Source organism: Symphalangus syndactylus, chromosome X (genome assembly GCF_028878055.3).
Source record: "Symphalangus syndactylus isolate Jambi chromosome X, NHGRI_mSymSyn1-v2.1_pri, whole genome shotgun sequence".
In the NCBI taxonomy this organism is placed as follows: Eukaryota; Metazoa; Chordata; class Mammalia; order Primates; family Hylobatidae; genus Symphalangus; species Symphalangus syndactylus.
In genome coordinates, this window is record NC_072447.2 from 15,520,161 (window position 1) to 15,540,301 (window position 20,141).

The 20,141-nt window shown below is 50.9% G+C and overlaps 2 protein-coding genes across 9 annotated transcripts in view; both read right to left on the reverse strand.

The window, feature by feature from the left end:
* Window positions 1-20,141, reverse strand: part of ASMTL (acetylserotonin O-methyltransferase like) — a 54,898-nt gene that overhangs the window by 32,601 nt on the left and 2,156 nt on the right. For 4 of the 8 annotated variants that reach the window (XM_063635147.1, XM_063635146.1, XM_055268376.2 and 1 more), the window contains exons 2-4: window positions 7,021-7,152; window positions 3,543-3,590; window positions 239-303 (exon numbers count right to left, since the gene is read on the reverse strand). In XM_063635147.1, coding sequence (XP_063491217.1) covers window positions 239-303; window positions 3,543-3,590; window positions 7,021-7,152 — 245 coding nt within the window. Of the gene's footprint in view, window positions 1-238; window positions 304-3,542; window positions 3,591-6,957; window positions 6,983-7,020; window positions 7,153-20,141 lie in introns of those variants that run through there. The other 4 variants (XM_063635148.1, XM_055268377.2, XM_055268380.2 and 1 more) reach the window with 3 other exon arrangements.
* LOC129475917 (uncharacterized) lies at window positions 16,895-18,300 on the reverse strand. Its single transcript, XM_055268385.2, has 2 exons — window positions 17,516-18,300; window positions 16,895-17,340 (listed from the first exon to the last, which is right to left on the reverse strand). Exons 1-2 carry the CDS (start codon window positions 18,293-18,295, stop codon window positions 17,140-17,142), a joined length of 981 nt encoding a protein of 326 aa, XP_055124360.2. The 5' UTR covers window positions 18,296-18,300; the 3' UTR covers window positions 16,895-17,139.

Sequence of the window (20,141 nt, forward strand, 5' to 3'; positions counted from 1 at the left end):
ACACAGCACAGCTCAGACAGCGCAACTCACACAGCAGAGCTCACACAGCACAGCTCAGACAGATGAGCTCACACAGCGCACCCGAGACAGCACAGCTCAGACAGACGAGCACAGACCAAAAAGCTCGGACGGCAGAGCTGAGACAGATCCACCCTGCTCCCCGGGACACCCGGCCGGATATCACAGCTACTCTGAGGCCCAGAACCCGAGACGGCTCTGAGGCCAACACGGTGCTTACAGGGACAGCATCCTGTGGGCGTCCTGCTTGTCCACCGGCTTCTCCAGAATCAGCCCCCCGACCGTCTGCGAGAGGAAGGGAACGGAGGGAGTTGGTTCCCCTGCCGAAGTCAGGCCTGTGCAAGCCCCACAGTCCCATTCACAGAAGTCACTTCTTTATGGAAATGAAGTTGACACGTCCTGAGTCGCCGTTTCAAACAACTAACCGGAGTTATCATGTTGTACCACCACTACCTGCCTGGTTCCAGAATGTTCTGGTTCCAGAATGTTCTGTTCACTCCAGAAGGAGACCCTGTCCCCACGCAGCTGTCCCTCCCCAAGGCCCCTCCCCAGATCCTGGTAACCGCCCATCCTCTTTCTTTCACTGTGCGTTTGCCTGTTGCAGACATGGCGTAGTAATGCAATCCGGCAATGCGTGGTCCTCCGTGGCTGGATTCTGTCACTGAGTGTGACGTCCTCAACGTTCATCCACGTTGCAGCCTGTTTCGCAGCCTTGTTCCTTTTTTTTTTTTTTCTTTTGAGATGGAGTCTCACTCTCTTGCCCAGGATGGGGTGCAGTGGCGCAGTCTCGGCTCACCGCAACCTCTGCCTCCAGGGTTCAAGCGATTCTCCTGCCTCAGCCTCCCATGTAGCTGGGATTACAGGTGTGCACCACCACCATGCCCAGCTAATTTTCATTATTATTTATTTATTTATTTTTTGAGACGGAGTCTCGCTCTGCCGCCCGGGCTGGAGTGCAGTGGCACAATCTTGGCTCACTGCAAACTCTGCCTCCTGGGTTCACGCCATTCTCCTGCCTCAGCCTCCCGAGTAGCTGGGACTATAGGTGCCCGCCACCATGCCCGGCTAATTTTTTGTATTTTTAGTAGAGACGGGGTTTCACCGTGGTAGCCAGGATGGTCTTGATCTCTCGACCTCGTGATCCACCTGCCTCGGCCTCCCAAAGTGCTGGGATTACAGGCGCCCACCACCACGCCCAGCTAATTTTTGTATTTTTAGTACAGACGGGGTTTCGCCTTGTTGGGCCAGGGTGCTCTCGAACTCCTGACCTCAGGTGATTTGCCCACCTCGGCCTCCCAAAGTGCTGGGATTACAGGCGTGAGCCACCGTGCCCGGCCAGCCTCGTTCCTGTTCATGGCTGCATAGTATTCCACTGTGTGTGGATGGACTATGTTGTAATTACCCATTTATCCACTGACAGACAGTTAAGCTGTTTCTGCCTTTTAGCTGTTGTGAATAGTGCTGCTGTGAACATTCGTGTAGAAGTTTTTGGTGGAACACCTGTTTTGAATCCTTTTGGGTATGTACTTAAAAGTAGATGTATTAGTCTGACCGGGCCACCATAGCAAAGTCCTATAACCCTGGTGGCTTAAACTACAGAAGTTTATTCTCCTATGGTCGTGGAGACTGGAAGGGCGAGATCCAGGTGTGGGCAGGGCTGGTTCCTCCTGAGGCCTCTCTCCTGGGCTTGGAGATGCCGTCTTCTCCCTGTGTCCTCACAGGGTCGTCCCTCCGTGTGTGTCTGTGTCCTCAATTCCTCTTCTTATGGGGTGTCTTAGTCCATTTCAGGCTGCTATCACAGAATACCATAGACTGGGTGGCTTATAAACAAAAGACATGGGCCTGGCGTGGTGGCTCACGCCTGTAATCCCAGCACTTTGGGAGGCCGAGGTGGGCGGATCACGAGGTCAACAGTGCGAGACCATCCTGTCCAACATGGTGAAACCCCGTCTCTACTAAAAATACAAAAAATTAGCCACGCGTGGTGGCGGGCACCTGTAGTCCCTGCTACTCGGGAGGCTGAGGCAGGAGAATCATTTAAACTCGGGAGGTGGAGGTTGCCATGAGCTGAGATCATGCCACTGTACTCCAGCTGCAGCGACAGAGTGAGACTCTGTCTCAGGAAGAAAAGAGAAATGGATCTTTGCCAATGTAATTAAGATGCGGTTGGACAGAATTAGGGTGGGCAGTTTATGAGTGTTGTTATAAGAAGGGGAAAATTTCAGCCGGGCGCCGTGGCTCAAGCCTGTCATCCCAGCACTATGGGAGGCTGAGGCGGGTGGATCACTTGAGGTCAGGATTTCGAGTCCAGCCTGGCCAACATGGTGAAACCCCGTCTCTACTAAAAATACAAAAATTAGCCGGGCGTGGTGGCGGGCACCTGTAATCCCAGCTACTCAGGAGGCAGGAGAATCGCTTGAACCAGGGAGGCAGAGGTTGCGGTGAGCCAAGATCATACCACTGTAATCCAGCCTGGGCAACACAGTGAGACTCTGTCTCAAAAAAAAAAAAAAAAAAAAAGAAAAAGAAAAAAAAAGAAGAAGAGGGAAAATTTGGACACAGACACCCAGAGGGGAGACGGCCACATGGAGATGGAGGCACAGATAGGAAGCACAGGACCATGAGCCAAAGGATACAAGGGGTTGCCAGCAGCCTCCAGGAGCTGGAGACAGACCAAGACCAACTTCTCCTCAGTACCTCTGGAAGGAACAAACCCTACGGACACCCTGATTTGTGGCTTCTAGCCTCCAGAACTGTGTACCTTCCCGTGTCTTTTTATTTTGAGGCAGAGTCTCACTCTTGTCACACAGGCTGGAGTGCAGTGGCACCATCTCGGCTCACTGCAACCTCCGCCTCCTGGGTTCAAGCGATTCCCCTGCCTCAGCCTCCTGAGTACCTGGGAGTACAGGCGCAGTCTGTATTCCATATCATTTATGATATGCACTGATATTACTATATTAATTGCAATATTATATTCAAACATAATAACAGATAAGCTACATGAATCTTAAATCTTAAATGATAGTAGTATATTAATTATAATTGTATATCGCATTGTAGCATATATCAACAGATAAACTACATAATTCTATATTATAAATGTTATATTAATTGCAATCCGATATTAGACAGAATTAATGTAGCTTATCTGTTACTATGTGTTATAATATTCTCTTGCAATTCATAACGTAGTATCATTTATGATACTATCAATTAGCCACCACGTCTGGCTAATTTTTGTATTTTCAGTAGAGATGGGGTTTTATCATATTGGTCAGGCTGATCTCGAACTCATGACCTAAGGTGATCTGCCCGCCTCAGCCTCCCAAAATGCTGAGATGACAGGGGTGAGCCACGGCCCCTGGCCCCTTCCCGTGCCTTTAGGCCCCTCGTCTGCTGGTAGGTGGTGATGGGAGTTTCTGGAAGCGAGTCCACTGCTGTCTTCAGAGGAATCCGGAACATCCAGAACAGGCAGATGAAAACCAAATCGGACGTTAGAAAGGAGCGACGCTGGCTGCACTCACCACGATTGTGTCCGCTCCAATGACCACGTCGGGGGTCCGCAGGTCCTTCTGCAAGAAAGCCAGATTCTGGTTTAGCGGTGATATGCCGTGGGTCGCACAGAGAACTTTTCCCGCTGGTACGGGCGTGAAACAGCATCACAGGGGCAAAGCCAGGCCCACTTTGGAAGGTGAAGCTGGGGGTGCTGAAGGTCATGGACAAGGACACCAGTGGGTCCCCCAGGTGGTCGCCCGGCAGGGGCTGGAACGTGGGTGAGGCCAGGGCCCACAGGCGCTGCGTGATCAGGGGTCAGGCACTCACGGAGCATCTCACGGGCAGTACAGGAAACAGAATGCCTGTTCTGTAAGCTTGCTCTTCCAGCGGGGCACGTACGGTTTGATTCAGGGGCCCCAAACCTCCCTGAGTTACCCAGAATTAAGGCCAAAAGGTTTTTGATACCTTCAATGTAATTTCAGAAAAAGGTACTTAGGTGCAGTGGCTCACACCTGTCATCCCAGCACTCTGGGAGGCCGAGGCGGGTGGATCACCTGAGATCAGGAGTTCGAGACCAGCCTGGCCAAGATGGTGAAACCCCGTCTCTACTAAAAATACAAAATATTAGTCAGGCACCTGTACTCTCAGCTACTCAGGAGGCTGAGGCAGCAGAATCTCTTGAACCCGGGAGGCGGAGGTTGCAGTGAGCCAAGGTTGCACCATTGCACTCCACCCTGGGTGACAGAGTGAGACTCAGTCTCCAAAAAAAAAAGAAAAAAAAAAAAAAAAAGGAAAGAAAGAAAAAGAAAAAGGTACTTAGGACGATAAAAGAAATCCAGGTTGAAAATTCAGCCTCAGAGCAACAGGCAGTCACAGGACATCTGCGTGCACCTTTGACCTTAGCTCCCCCCAGCACTGGTCTCCGTAAACTCTGCACTGCCAAAACCCACAATCAATATTCTTCTCTTCACAGCACTACTCACAACAGCCTTATCGCTAATGTATTTCTTTCTTTTTTTTTTTTTTTTGAGACGGAGTCTCACTCTGTCACCCAGGCTGGAGTGCAGTGGCATGACCTCGGCTCACGGCAAGCTCCGCCTCCCGGGTTCACGCCATTCTCCTGCCTCAGCCTCTGGAGTAGCTGGGACTACAGGCACCTGCCACCACGCCCGGCTAATTTTTTGTGTTTTTAGTAGAGACGGGGTTTCACCGTGTGAGCCAGGATGGTCTTGAACTCCTGACCTCGTGATCCGCCTGCCTCGGCCTCCCAAAGTGCTAGGATGACAGGCATGAGCCACTGCGCCCGGCCCTCTAATGTATTTCTTATATTAATGGCAATGGTGTATTGCATGATAACACACAGCAACAGGGAAGCTACGTTAACTCTGTATCCTAAATGATAGTATTATATTCATTGTAACAGCACGTTACAACACACAGCACACAGTAATAGCTATGTTAATTTTATATATTGTGACTGATGTTATGTTAGAGTCATATATTATATAACACATAGTAATTGATAAGCTACATTAATTCTTTTTTTTTTTTTTTTTTTTTTTTGAGGCAGAGTCTCGCTCTGTCGCCCAGGCTGGAGTGCAGTGACGCAATCTCGGCTCACTGCAAGCTCCGCCTCCCGGGTTCACGCCATTCTCCTGCCTCAGCCTCTCCGAGTAGCTGGGACTACAGGTACCCGCCACCACGCCCGGCTAATTTTTTGTGTTTTTAGTAGAGACGGGGTTTCACCGTGGTCTTGATCTCCTGACCTCGTGATCCACCCGCCTCGGCCTCCCAAAGTGCTGGGATTACAAGCATGAGCCACCGTGCCCGGCCTTAAGCTACATTAATTCTATATTCTAAATGACAGTAGTGTATTAATTACAATAGTGTATTACAGCGGGGAGCAGTGGCTCACGCCTGTAATCCCAACACTTTGGGAGGCTGAGGCAGGTGGATCACCTGAGGTCAGGAGTTGCAGACCAGCCTGGCCAACATGGTAAAGCCCTATCTCTACTAAAATAATAGTGTATTACACAGGAGCATATAGTAACAGATAAATGACATAATTGTACATTATGATACAATTATATTAATTGTCATAGTATATTCCATAGTGTCACACAGTAACAGACATTCTGTGTATCACAACACATAGTAATAGATGTTAATTCTATGTCGTAACTGATATTACTGTATTAATTGCAATATTCAAACATAGTAACAGATAAGCTACATGAATCTTAAATCCTAAATGATACTAGTATATTAATTATAATTGTATATTGCACTGTAGCATATAGCAACAGATAAACTACATAATTCTATATTATAAATGATGTTGGTCGGGTGCGGTGGCTCACACCTCTAATCCCAGCACTTTGGGAGGCCGAGGCGGGCGGATCACGAGGTCAGGAGATCGAGACCATCTTTGCTAATATAGTGAAACCCTGTCTCTACTAAAAATACAAAAAGAAAATTAGCCGGGCGTGGTGGCGGGCGCCTGTAGTCCCAGCTCCTCGGGCGGCTGAGGCAGGAGTATGGGGTGAACCCGGGAGGCGGAGCTTGCAGTGAGCCGAGATAGCAGCACTGCACTCCAGCCTGGGTGACAGAGCGAGACTCCGTCTCAAAAAAAAAAAAAACAAAACATGTTATATTAATTAATTGCAATCTGATATTAGTGGCACAGTAATAAGCTACATAATTCTGTATCATAAATAATACTATTATATTAATTGTAGAATATTACAACACATAGTAATAGATACAGCACATTAAGTGTATACCATAAATGATACTATTAATTGCAAGAGAATATTATAACACATAGTAATAGATAAGCTATACTAATTGTATATCATCAACGAGACTATTATATTAATTGCAAGATAATTTTTGTTTTAATTTTTTATTTTTTGGACACAAAGTCTTGCTCTGTCACCCAGGTTGGAGTGCAGTGGTATGCTCTCAGCTCACTGCAACTTCCATCTCCCGGGTTCAAGCCATTGTCCTGCCTCAGCCTCCCGAGTAGCTGGGATTACAGGCGCCCGCCACCACGCCCAGCTAATTTTTGTATTTTTAGTAGAGACGGGGTTTCAGCATGTTGGTCAGGCTGGTCTTGAATTCCTGACCTCAGGTGATCCGCCCGCCTCGGCCTCCCAAAGTGCTGGGATTATAGGTATGAGCCACCGTGCCCGGCCACAAGAGATTATAATACATAGTAATAGATAAGCTACATTAATTCTACATCATAAATGACACTATGCTATCAATTGCAAGACACTATTATAACACATAGTAACAGATAAGCTACATTAATTCTATACCGTAAATGATACTATTAGGTTCCTTGCAATACTGCATTATATTATAACATAGTAATAGCTCAACTGTGGCACCAATTGCATCTTCTGAATGACGTTTATTTGTATCATGTATATTTACCACCTGCAAATCCCCTCATCGTAGCAAAGGAATTTTCATGAGGGCCGAAGGGCAGGGGCCCCTTGCCTGGTGCATCCGGTTGGCCACCTCCAGGGCCTTCTGCTTGGCGGTCTCCATGGCGTATCCATATGGAGTGGCGAAGGAGGCTTTGTCCAGCTTCTCTTTAAACTTGGAGGGGAACACCTCAAACCTGAGACCCTGCAACAGGAGAAAGGGGTCAGGAGGGTCGACAAAAGACCCTGAGAAAAGTGAGTGGGACGTGCAAGGTTTGCAGGAGACGTTTGCTATACTCCCCGACCCTCTCCCGGGTGAGCTCATCCATCTGCAGAGCTTTCCCTAAGTGTGGCTGGGAGCTGGGGACTCACCAGGACTTTCCCTAAGTGTGGCTGGGAGCCGGGGACTCACCAGGGGCCTCTGGGGACTGACCAGCGGCCTTCTTGGCTCTCAACAGAAGAGGCTGGCAAAGGAAGAAGCCAGGAACAAATAGGCCAGCAGAGAAGTATTCACTTGGGCCCTGAACCCACGAGCCAACAGGGTGAGAGGGTTCCCGGAGACCTGAAGGTTAGGGCAGAGTACTAAAACCATCCTGCCCACAGGAAATTCAGGAAAAATGCCAGCAATGATGGCTGTGGGAAGGGAAGCAATGACGGCTCTAAATCAATCCCTGGTACCTAGGAAGAGATGACACCGTCCCTGGGGAGGCCTGGCCTAGAGGTAGTGACCCCCACAGAGACTGTGGGGTCAGGAATGATGGTGGTAAATGCCCCCAGTGGGGTTGCCCCTGCCTGCCACACCCTGCCAGGGCCCAGGGAATTCCGCGTCTCCCCTCTGACAGAGCAGAAGCATCGCCATCTTGGACACACACTGCCATCGTGCACACACACCACCATCTTGGACAGACACCACCATCGTGGACACACACCTCCATCTTGGACACACACCGCCATCTTGGACAGACACCGCCATCTTGGACACACACCGCCATCTTGGACAGACACCGCCATCGTGGACACACACCTCCATCTTGGACACACACCGCCATCTTGGACAGACACCGCCATCTTGGACACACACCGCCATCTTGGACAGACACCGCCATCTTGGACACACACCGCCATCTTGGACACACACCGCCATCTTGGACACACACCGCCATCATGGACACACACCGCCATCTTGGACACACACCGCCATCTTGGACAGACACCGCCATCTTGGACACACACCGCCATCTTGGACAGACACCGCCATCATGGACACACACCGCCATCATGGACACACACCGCCATCTTGGACACACACCGCCATCTTGGACACACACCGCCATCTTGGACACACACCGCCATCATGGACACACACCGCCATCTTGGACACACACCGCCATCATGGACACACACCGCCATCATGGACACACGCCGCCATCAGGGACACACGCCGCCATCGTGGACACACGCCTCCATCTTGGACACACGCCGCCATCTTGGACAGACACCGCCATCATGGACACACACCGCCATCTTGGACAGACACCGCCATCGGGGACACACACCGCCATCTTGGACACCACATCGCCATCTTGGACACACACCGCCATCTTGGACACACACCGCCATCTTGGACAGACACCGCCATCTTGGACAGACACCGCCATCTTGGACACACACCGCCATCTTGGACAGACACCGCCATCATGGACACACACCGCCATCTTGGACACACACCGCCATCTTGGACACACACCGCCATCTTGGACAGACACCGCCATCTTGGACACACACCGCCATCTTGGACAGACACCGCCATCATGGACACACACCGCCATCTTGGACACACACCGCCATCTTGGACACACACCGCCATCTTGCACACACACCGCCATCTTGGACACACACCGCCATCATGGACACACACCGCCATCTTGGACACACACCGCCATCATGGACACACGCCGCCATCAGGGACACACGCCGCCATCGTGGACACACGCCTCCATCTTGGACACACGCCGCCATCTTGGACAGACACCGCCATCATGGACACACACCGCCATCTTGGACAGACATCGCCATCGGGGACACACACCGCCATCTTGGACACCACATCGCCATCTTGGACACACACCGCCATCTTGGACACACACCGCCATCTTGGACACACACCGCCATCTTGGACAGACACCGCCATCTTGGACAGACACCGCCATCTTGGACAGACACCGCCATCTTGGACAGACACCGCCATCATGGACACACACCGCCATCTTGGACACACACCGCCATCTTGGACACACACCGCCATCTTGCACACACACCGCCATCATGGACACACGCCGCCATCTTGGACACACGCCGCCATCATGGACACACGCCGCCATCAGGGACACACGCCGCCATCGTGGACACACGCCTCCATCTTGGACACACGCCGCCATCTTGGACAGACGCCGCCATCATGGACACACACCGCCATCTTGGACAGACACCGCCATCGGGGACACACACCGCCATCGGGGACACACACCGCCATCTTGGACACCACACCGCCATCTTGGACACACACCTCCATCTTGGACACACACCGCCATCATGGACAGACACCGCCATCATGGACACACACCGCCATCTTGGACAGACACCGCCATCATGGACACACACCGCCATCTTGGACAGACACCGCCATCTTGGACACACACCGCCATCTTGGACACACACCGCCATCTTGGACACCACATCGCCATCTTGGACAGACACCGTCATCTTGGACAGACACCGCCATCATGGACACACACCGCCATCTTGGACAGACACCGCCATCATGGACACACACCGCCATCTTGGACACCACATCGCCATCTTGGACAGACACCGCCATCATGGACACACACCGCCATCGGGGACACACACCGCCATCTTGGACAGACACTGCCATCTTGGCCATCGTGGACACACAGTGTCATTGTGGACACACACCACCATCTTGGACAGACACCTCCCTCTTGGACACACACCGCCATCATGGACACACACCGCCATCAGGGACACACACCACCATCGTGGACACACACCGCCATCTTGGACAGACACCGCCATCATGGACAGACACCGCCATCATGGACACACACCGCCATCTTGGACACACACCGCCATCTTGGACAGACACCGCCATCATGGACACACACCGCCATCTTGGACAGACACCGCCATCGGGGACACACACCGCCATCTTGGACAGACACCGCCATCTTGGACAGACACCGCCATCATGGACACACACCGCCATCATGGACACACACCGCCATCTTGGACAGACACCGCCATCTTGGACACACACCGCCATCTTGGACACCACACCGCCATCTTGGACACACACCGCCATCATGGACACACACCGCCATCTTGGACACACACCGCCATCTTGGACAGACACCGCCATCATGGACACACACCGCCATCTTGGACAGACACCGCCATCGGGGACACACACCGCCATCTTGGACAGACACCGCCATCTTGGACAGACACCGCCATCATGGACACACACCGCCATCATGGACACACACCGCCATCTTGGACAGACACCGCCATCTTGGACACACACCGCCATCTTGGACACCACACCGCCATCTTGGACACACACCGCCATCATGGACACACACCGCCATCTTGGACAGACACCGCCATCGGGGACACACACCGCCATCTTGGACACACACCGCCATCTTGGACAGACACCGCCATCATGGACACACGCCACCATCTTGGACAGACACTGCCATCTTGGCCATCGTGGACACACAGTGTCATTGTGGACACACACCACCATCTTGGACAGACACCTCCCTCTTGGACACACACCGCCATCATGGACACACACCGCCATCAGGGACACACGCCACCATCGTGGACACACACCTCCATCTTGGACACACACCGCCATCTTGGACACCACATCGCCATCGTGGACACACACTGTCATCTTGGACAGACACCGCCATCTTGGACACACACCGCCATCATGGACACACACCGCCATCATGGACACACACTGCCATCATGGACACACACCGCCATCATGGACAGACACTGCCATCTTGGACAGACACTGCCATCGTGGACACACACCACCATCTTGGCCATCGAGGACACACACCACCATCTTGGCCATCGAGGACACACACCACCATCATGGACACACACTGCTATCGTGGACACACACTGCCATCAGGGACACACACCCCCATTATGGACAGACACCGCCATCATGGACACACACCACATCTTGGACAGACACCGCCATGTTCAACAGACACCCCCGTCTTGGACAGACACCGCCATCTTGGACACACACTTCCATTTTAAGTTCCCTTGATTAAAAACTGCCTAAATCCAGCCCCCAAACATCAGCCTAATGGCTAACGTCAGCATGACCAGAAACATTCCAGCCTTGGGATAAACCCCTGTGTGACCAGAAACCTCCCCTCCGACCAGAGACATTCCAACCCCGCAATCAATTTTCCCTCACACAGAAATATTCCGAGCTTGCGAGAAGCCCCCTTTTCCAAAACCCTTTATTGAGCCACTTTCTGTATTTTTTTTTTTTTTGAAACGGAGTCTCGCTCTGTCACCCAGGCTGGAGGGGCAGTGGCGCCATCTCGGCTCACTGCAAGCTCTGTCTCCCAGGATCAAGCGATTCTCCTGCCTCAGTCTCCCGAGTAGCTGGGATTGCAGGTGCACGCCACCATGCCTGGCTAATTTTTGTATTTTAATAGAGACGGGGTTTCGCCATGTTGGTCAGGCTGGTCTCGAACTCCTGACCTCAGGTGATCTGCCCGCCCTGGTCTCCCAAAGTGCTGGGATTACAGGCGTGAGCCACCGCGCCCAACCTCACTTTCTGTATTTCTTTCCTCCTTTTTTTTTTTTTTGAGACGGAGTCTCACTCTTTCACCCAGGCTGGAGTGCAGTGGCGCGATCTTGGCTCACTGCAGGCTCCGCCCCCCGGGGTTCACACCATTCTCCTGCCTCAGCCTCCCGCGTAGCTGGGACTACAGGTGCCCGCCACCTCGCCCGGCTAATTTTTTTTTTTTTTTATTTTTAGTAGAGACGGGGTTTCATCGTGTTAGCCAGGATGGTCTCGATCTCCTGACCTCGTGATCCACCCGCCTCGGCCTCCCAAAGTGCTGGGATTACAGGCGTGAGCCACCGCGCCCGGCCTCCTCCTCCTTTAACTCTTACATTTGGGGCCGAAACCCAGGACAGGTGTTGGGGACAGAGGCCCTCTTGCAACCCGGGATGCAGTGGGCAGGGGCAGCCCGTCCCGGGCTAACTCCTGGATCCTTTAGAGCCTCTGGCCCCCCACCCTGTCCTCTCTCTCTCTCCCTCTTCGAGCATTAGGAGTGGAGGTTCTCTTGCAACCCAGGAAGCTGTGGGCAGCAGCAGCTCATCCTGGGCTAACTCCTGGATCCTGAGGGTTCACTTTCCGAGCAACTTGTGTGAGGAGGACAAGTCACGTAAAGGGGACTTGGAGGTTCATGCTGGAGCTAATCCATGGTGGGCTCTCAAAACCCTCAGGTCTCAGAAATCCACCTCCGACCACCTGCAACAGGTATTTCGCTCCCTAACCCTTGGTCCGTCTTTCTCTTCCTCCCTCTTCTTCCCTCTCCTCTCTCTCTCTCTTCCTTGTGCGGCTCCAGTTTGGGAGCCCCTTTGCCGATTCCAACAGGAACATCCAACATCAGACACGAATCCAGCCGGCTGGTAAGATCTGCCCTCCCCTGACTTTCTCTGGGTACCCAGGAAAAGTCAGGTCGGCCGTCCCGGTCCTCGGAGGACCAGCGAGACTAAGCTAGAAGAAATCTTGAGGGATGCCCAGTATCTTCTCAGCTTGGCCGTCCTCCTTATAAAGAGGATTCCAGGTCTCTGTCTTTTGTCTGGGGTTGCCTAAAACACAGATACTCTCGGCTTCCTTTTACCAGCCCACGTGGGTGCCAAACAACTTGACATTCCTACATCCTCCCCTCTGGGATGCCTCCTTCCCAACACAGCCAAACGTGGCTTACAGAGGAGCCTAAAGCCAGAAGTGTTGAATTTTTTATTGCAACACAGTCTGGCACAAATACAAACTACATAATCACAGAAGATGGCCCAAACATGGCACCTTTAATGTGCAAATTCTCAGGGACCTTGACAACTTTATCACTAGGAAATGGCAAGAGGTTCCCTACACTCAGGCTACCTTCTACCCTCCCTATGTCAAGTTGCACCTCTCATTGTGGGCGGCAAGCCACCCAGGGGCCGAGGCAAGAGACCGAGGACACATGAGCTGTTCCAGTATAATAAAATATAAAACAAGAATAGTTATACCAGACATAAATCTTAGATATGATTATATATGAATATCATTAATCATTAGTTTGTAGCAATTACTCTTTATTCCAGTATTATAATAATCCTCGCTCTGTAATCGTAACCTAGGAAAAACCAGGCCATACAGAGATAGGAGCTGAGGGGACATAGTGAGAAGTGACCAGAAGACAAGAGTGTGAGCCTTCTGTTATGCCCAGACAGGGTCACCAGAGGGCTCCTTGGTCTAGCGGTGACGCCAGCGTCTGGGAAGACGCCCATTGCCAGGTGGACCGTGGTCTAGCGGTAGCGTAAGTGTCAAGGAAAAACACCTGCTACTTGGCAGACCAGGAAAGGGAGTCTCCCTTTCCCAGGGGGAGTTTAGAGAAGACTCTGCTCCTCCACCTCTTGTGGAGTGCCTGACATCAGTCAGGCCCACCCGCAGTTATTCGGAGGCCTAACCGTCTCCCTGTGATGCTGTGCTTCAGTGGTCACGCTCCTAGTCCGCCTTCATGTTCCATCCTGTACACCTGGCTCTGTCTTTTAGATAGCAGTAGTAAATTAGTGAAAGTACTAAAAGTCTCTGATAAGCAGAAATAATGGCGTAAGCTGTTTCTCTCCTCCTCCTACTCTCTCTCTGCCTTGGCTGCCAGGCAGGGAAGGGCCCCCTGTCCAGTGGACACGTGACCCATGTGGCCTTACCTATCATTGGAGATGGCTCACTCTCCTTATCCTGCCCCTTTTGTCTTGTATCCAATAAATATCAGTGCAGCCTGGCATTCGGGGCCACTACCGGTCTCCGCGCATTGGTGGTAGTGGTCCCCTGGGCCCAGCTGCGTTTTCTTTTATCTCTGTCTTGTGTCTTTATTTGTGCACTCTCTCGTCTCCCCATACGGGGAGAGACCCACCGAACCTGTGGGGCTGGTCCCTACATCTCATGACATTTTTTTTTTTTTTGAGATGGAGTCTCACTCTGTCGCCCGGGCCGGAGTGCAGTGGCGCAATCTCGGCTCACTGCAAGCTCCGCCTCCCAGGTTCATGCCATTCTCCTGCCTCAGCCGCCCAAGTAGCTGGGACTACAGGCGCCCGCCACCACGCCCGGCTAATTTTTTGTATTTTTAGTAGAGACGAGGTTTCACCGTGTTAGCCAGGATGGTCTCGATCTCCTGACCTCGTGATCCACCCGCCTCGGCCTCCCAAAGTGCTGGGATTACAGGCGTGAGCCACTGCGCCTGGCCTGGTCCTGTTTAAAAGGTGGTTTTATAATCCCCTGTCAAGCAGGTGCTGTTGAATGCAGGTTTCTGGTAACTTTGGAGACTGTGACATCAGAATAGAAAAAACAAAGTGTGGGACTTTTGAGAAGCTAAAGCATTCGTTCAGATGAAGCAGGACAGGAATTAACTGCATATACCAAACTAATACGCGACTGGGGTGATGGTTCTGACGTTTTAAGTCTTCTTAATTTATGGCAATATAAATGTTTGCATAAGTGCGATAAAAATCTGTTTTCTTTAATAAGAGGACATACTTGGAAAAACTCGTTATTTTACCAAAGCTTTGACTGGAATGGTGTGCTTTCCTTTAAGGAATCAAACTTAACTTATGAAGCCAAGAAAGGCCTTAGAAAACTGGCCTTCTATTTTGTGTACGCAGTCCCTGTACAGCGTTTCTGACCTGTGCCAAGAAAAGAATGTCAGTTTCTGGCCGGGCGCGGTGGCTCACGCCTGTAATCCCAGCACTTTGGGAGGCCGAGGTGGGCGGATCACGAGGTCAGGAGATCGAGACCATCCTGGCTAACAAGGTGAAACCCCATCTCTACTAAAAAAATACAAAAAATTAGCCGGGCGTGGTGGCGGGTGCCTGTAGTCCCAGCTACTCGGGAGGCTGAAGCAGGAGAATGGCGTGAACCCGGGAGGCGGAGCCTGCAGTGAGCCAAGATCACGCCACTGCACTCCAGCCTGGGCGAAACAGCGAGATTCTTTCTTAAAAAAAAAAAAAAAAGGAAAAGAATGTCAGTTTCTGACAGGCCCAGAACCCCAAGTTATCTTGGAACCTCAAGAGGAAAGAAATTCGCACGACTCATAGGTATTTAATGGTACAAACCCATGGCTGGGCTCAGCTTTAAAAAGTTCCCATATGAGCCTCCTTGAATGGAACAAAGTTCCATTGAAATGAGAACACTACTTCTCCTGTTATCCTTCCCAGCTTCTCCCCAACCTCCCCTTTTCCCTAGTTTATAAGACGGGACAAAAGGGAGAAAGCAAAAAGTTGGAAAAGAAACAGAAGTAAGATAAATAGCCAGATGACCTCGGCGCCACTACGCACCCCTGTTGGTTAATATAATAATAATAATATTAACCGCTGACCAAAACTACTGGTGTTATCTGCAAATTCCACACATTGTACGAGAAAGCACTGTAAAACTTTTTGTTCTGTGAGCTGATGCATGTAGCCCCCAGTCACGTTCCTCACGCTTACTTGATTTATCACGACCCTTTCACGTGGACCCCTTAAGAGTTATAAGCCCTTAACAGGGCTAGGAATTTCTTTTTCTGGGAGCTCAGCTCTTAAGATGCGAGTCTGCCGACGCTCCCCACCGAATAAAAACCTCTTCCTTCTTTAATCCAGTGTCTGAGGAGTTTCGTCTGCAGCTCGTCCTGCTACACCATCAAAGCCAATTTAAAAGGCCTACGTAAAAAATAATTATTCTTGGCTGGGCGCAGTGGCTCACGCCTGTAATCCCAGCACTTTGGGAGGCCGAGGCGGGCGGATCACGAGGTCAGGAGATCGAGACCATCCTGGGTAACATGGTGAAACCCCGTCTCTACTAAAAATACAAAAAATTAGCCGGGCGTGGTGGCGGGCGCCTGTAGTCCGAGCTACTCGGGAGGCTGAGGCAGGAGAATGGCGTGAACCCAGTGGGGCAGAGACTGCAGTGAGCTGAGATTGCGCCACTGCACTCCAGACTGGGTGACAAAGGGGGACTCTGTCTCAAAAAAAATTAATAAGTAAATAAATAAATAAAAGTAAAAATAATAATTATTCTTGCTGCACTGTATACATATAATTAGGCCAAGTATAATAAAGCAAACCACTCCTACCATAATTTGTCTTTTTTTTTTTTTTTTTTGAGACAGAGTCTTGCTTGTCACCCAGGCTGGAGTGCAGTGGCGCAATCTCGGCTCACTGCAAGCTCCGCCCCCCGGGTTCACGCCATTCTCCTGCCTCAGCCTCCTGAGTAGCTGGGACTGCAGGCGCCCGCCACCACGCCCGGCTAATTTTTTTGTATTTTTAGTAGAGACGACGTTTCACCGTGTTAGCCAGGATGGTCTCGATCTCCTGACCTCATGATCCGCCCGCCTTGGCCTCCCAAAGTGCTGGGATTACAGGCGTGAGCCACTGCGCCCGGCCCATAATTTGTCTTTTAATAAAAATGGGAAAACTGGAAAAAGAAAAATCATGTTTGAAAAACTATAGTTACCCCTGTCGTGACATTCTAGTCTTGCCTAATGGTTTTCAGTTTGTATTCTTTTCTACAGTTTGAATTAAATTCTAATTTTTCTGGCTACAAGTCTCCAAGATAAGGTTTTGCATTCTTCTCCTTTTTCTTTTTCTCCAATTTTTCCTAACTGAAAACCTCTGAAACCCAAGTTCTGCGTTCTTAAAGCCCTGTGAACTAAAAGCTAGATGTTTCAACAGGTGCTGCCTGGAAGGCCCCAAAATAAAGAGTGCTACCAGGAACAAATCAATCTCTTCCCCTCCAGGGCTGTGTTTGGTGACCCCTAATGACGACCTCCCTCAGCAGAAAGTGGCCGGAGAGAACACACCACCCCTCATCCTTTTATAACTAGATGGATTCACAGAGCAGGAGCATCGCCATCGTGGACACACACCGCCATCTTGGACCCATAACACCATCTTGGACAAGCACCACCATCTTGGACAAGCACCGCCATCGTGGACACACACCGCTATCTTGGATACACACCGCCATCTTGGAAATACACCGCCATCTTCGATAAGCACCACCATCTTGGACACACACCATCTTGAACACACACCACCATCTTAGATAAGCACCACCATCGTGGACACACACGATCTTGGACACACACCATCTTGGACACACACCACCATCTTAGATAAGCACCACCATCGTGGACACACACGATCTTGGACACACACCATCTTGGACACACACCACCATCTTGGATAAGCACCACCATCTTGGATACACACTGCCATCTTGGACCCATAATGCCATCTTGGATAAGCACCACCATCTTGGACACACACCATCTTGGACAAGCACTGCCATCTTGGACATGCATGGCCATCTTTGACACACAACACCATCTTGGACACACACCACCATCTTGGACACACACCACCATCTTGGACACACACCGCCATCTTGGACACACACCGCCATCATGGATAAGCACCACCATCTTGGAGACACACCATCTTGGACACACACCGCCATCTTGGATAAGCACCACCATCTTGGAGACACACCATCTTGGACACACACCGCCATCTTGGATAAGCACTGCCATCTTGGATAAGCACCACCATCTTGGACACACACCATCATGAACACACACCACTATCTTGGATAAGCACCACCATCTTGGACACACACCATCTTGGACAAGCACTGCCATCTTGGACATGCACGGCCATCTTTGACACACAACACCATCTTGGACACACACCGCCATCTTGGACACACACCGCCATCTTGGACACACACTGCCATCCTGGATAAACACCACCATCTTGGAGACACACCATCTTGGACACACACCGCCATCTTGGATAAGCACCACCATCTTGGACACACACCGCCATCTTGGATAAGCACCACCATCTTGGACACACACCATCTTGGACAAGCACTGCCATCTTGGACATGCATGGCCATCTTTGACACACACCGCCATCTTGGACACACACCGCCATGTTGGACACACACCGCCATCCTGGATAAACACCACCATCTTGGACACACACCACCATCTTGGATAAGCACCACCATCTTGGATAAGCACCACCATCTTGGACACACACCATCTTGGACAAGCACCACCATCTTGGACATGCGTGGCCATCTTTGACACACACCACCATCTTGGACACACACCACCATCTTGGACAAGCATTGCCATTTTAAGTTCCCTTGATTAAAAACTGCCTAAAACCAGCCCCCAAACATCAGCCTAATGGCTAATGTCAGCATGATCAAAAACAGTCAAACCCTGAAATAAACCGCCTCTGACCAGAAACATCCCAAGCTCAAGATAACCTCCCTTCAGACCAGAGACATTCCAACCCCTCAGTCAACTTTGCCTCACACAGAAACATTCCGAGCCTGCGATAAGATTCTCCTTCCTAAACCCTTAAATACCCTTAGTCTGTAAGAGAGAACGTTCTGCTCCTAACCTAACTCAGCCAGAAGCCCCGCTCAGGCTTGTTCTCCAAAATAAACCCATCTTTCACTGTGAAGCTACTTTTCTTCTTTTGTCTTTCTTCAACTCTTATATCCTCCTCAGCCCTCCTCACCTCTTGAAGGTGCCCCCAGATCCTGGCCCTGATGCCCATCCTGGTCTTCAGGGCAGTAGTCACCAAGTCGTGGACCTGCCCTGCAGATCTCAACCCCAGATCACATAGACCCCTGCCCTATGCCCCGTCACCCCCAATCATGGAGACCCTTGCCTTCTGTAAGGCACCCCGACCACTCTCATCCCCGTCACTAGGACCAGGCACGTGGCGTCCCCCCTCCCAGGGCACCAGACTTCCAGTCCTTAGTCCCCAAGAGTAGACTCCTGCCCCACTGCACTATCCATAGGCCACCAGTAACTACCCTACCATCACCAGTAACTTTTCTGCCATCACCAGTAACTACCTCACATCACCAGTAACTATCCCCCATCACCAGTAACTACGCCCCATCATCACGAGTAACTACCCCCCACCACCAGTAACTACCCCCCACCACCAGTAACTATCCCTCATCACCAGTAACTATCTCCCATCACCAGTAACTATCTGCCATCACCAGTAACTATCTCCCATCACCAGTAACTATCCCTCATCACCAGTAACTACTCCCCATCACCAGTAACTATGCCCCATCATCAAACCCAGTAACTATCCCACCATCACCAGTAACTATCTCCCATCACCAGTAACTATCCCTCATCAGCAGTAACTACCCCACATCACCAGTAACTACCCCCATCACCAGTAACTATGCCCCATCATCAAACCCAGTAACTATCCCACCATCACCAGTAACTACCCCCCATCACCAGTAACTATCTCCCATCACCAGTAACTACCCCCCACCACCAGTAACTATCCCTCATCACCAGTTAATTACCCATCACCAGTAACTAACCCCCATCACCAGTAACTATCCTCCCATCACCAGTAACTACCCCCCACCACCAGTAACTATCCCTCATCACCAGTTAACTACCCATCACCAGTAACTACCCCCCACCACCAGTAACTATCCCTCATCACCAGTTAACTACCCATCACCAGTAACTACCCCCCACCACCAGTAACTATCCCTCATCACCAGTTAACTACCCATCACCAGTAACTACCCCCCACCACCAGTAACTATCCCTCATCACCAGTTAACTACCCCCCATCACCAGTAACTATCCCCCATCACCAGTAACTATCCCCCATCACCAGTAACTATCCTTCCATCACCAGTAACTATCCCCCATCACCAGTAACTATCCTTCCATCACCAGTAACTATCTCCCATCACCAGTAACTATCCTTCCATCAACAGTAACTATCCCCCATCGCCAGTAACTATCCTTCCAT

What these genes read in the sequence shown, in the direction of transcription:
- LOC129475917 (XM_055268385.2), bottom strand. Translation starts at nt 18,295, where the DNA reads ATGGTGGTGTTTATCCAGGATGGCGGTGTGTGTCCAACATGGCGGTGT. An exon ending in GGCAGTGTGTATCCAAGATG is followed by an intron (nt 17,341 to 17,515) that starts GTGGTGCTTATC and finishes TGTGTGTTCAAG; the next exon opens with ATGGTGTGTGTCCAAGATGG.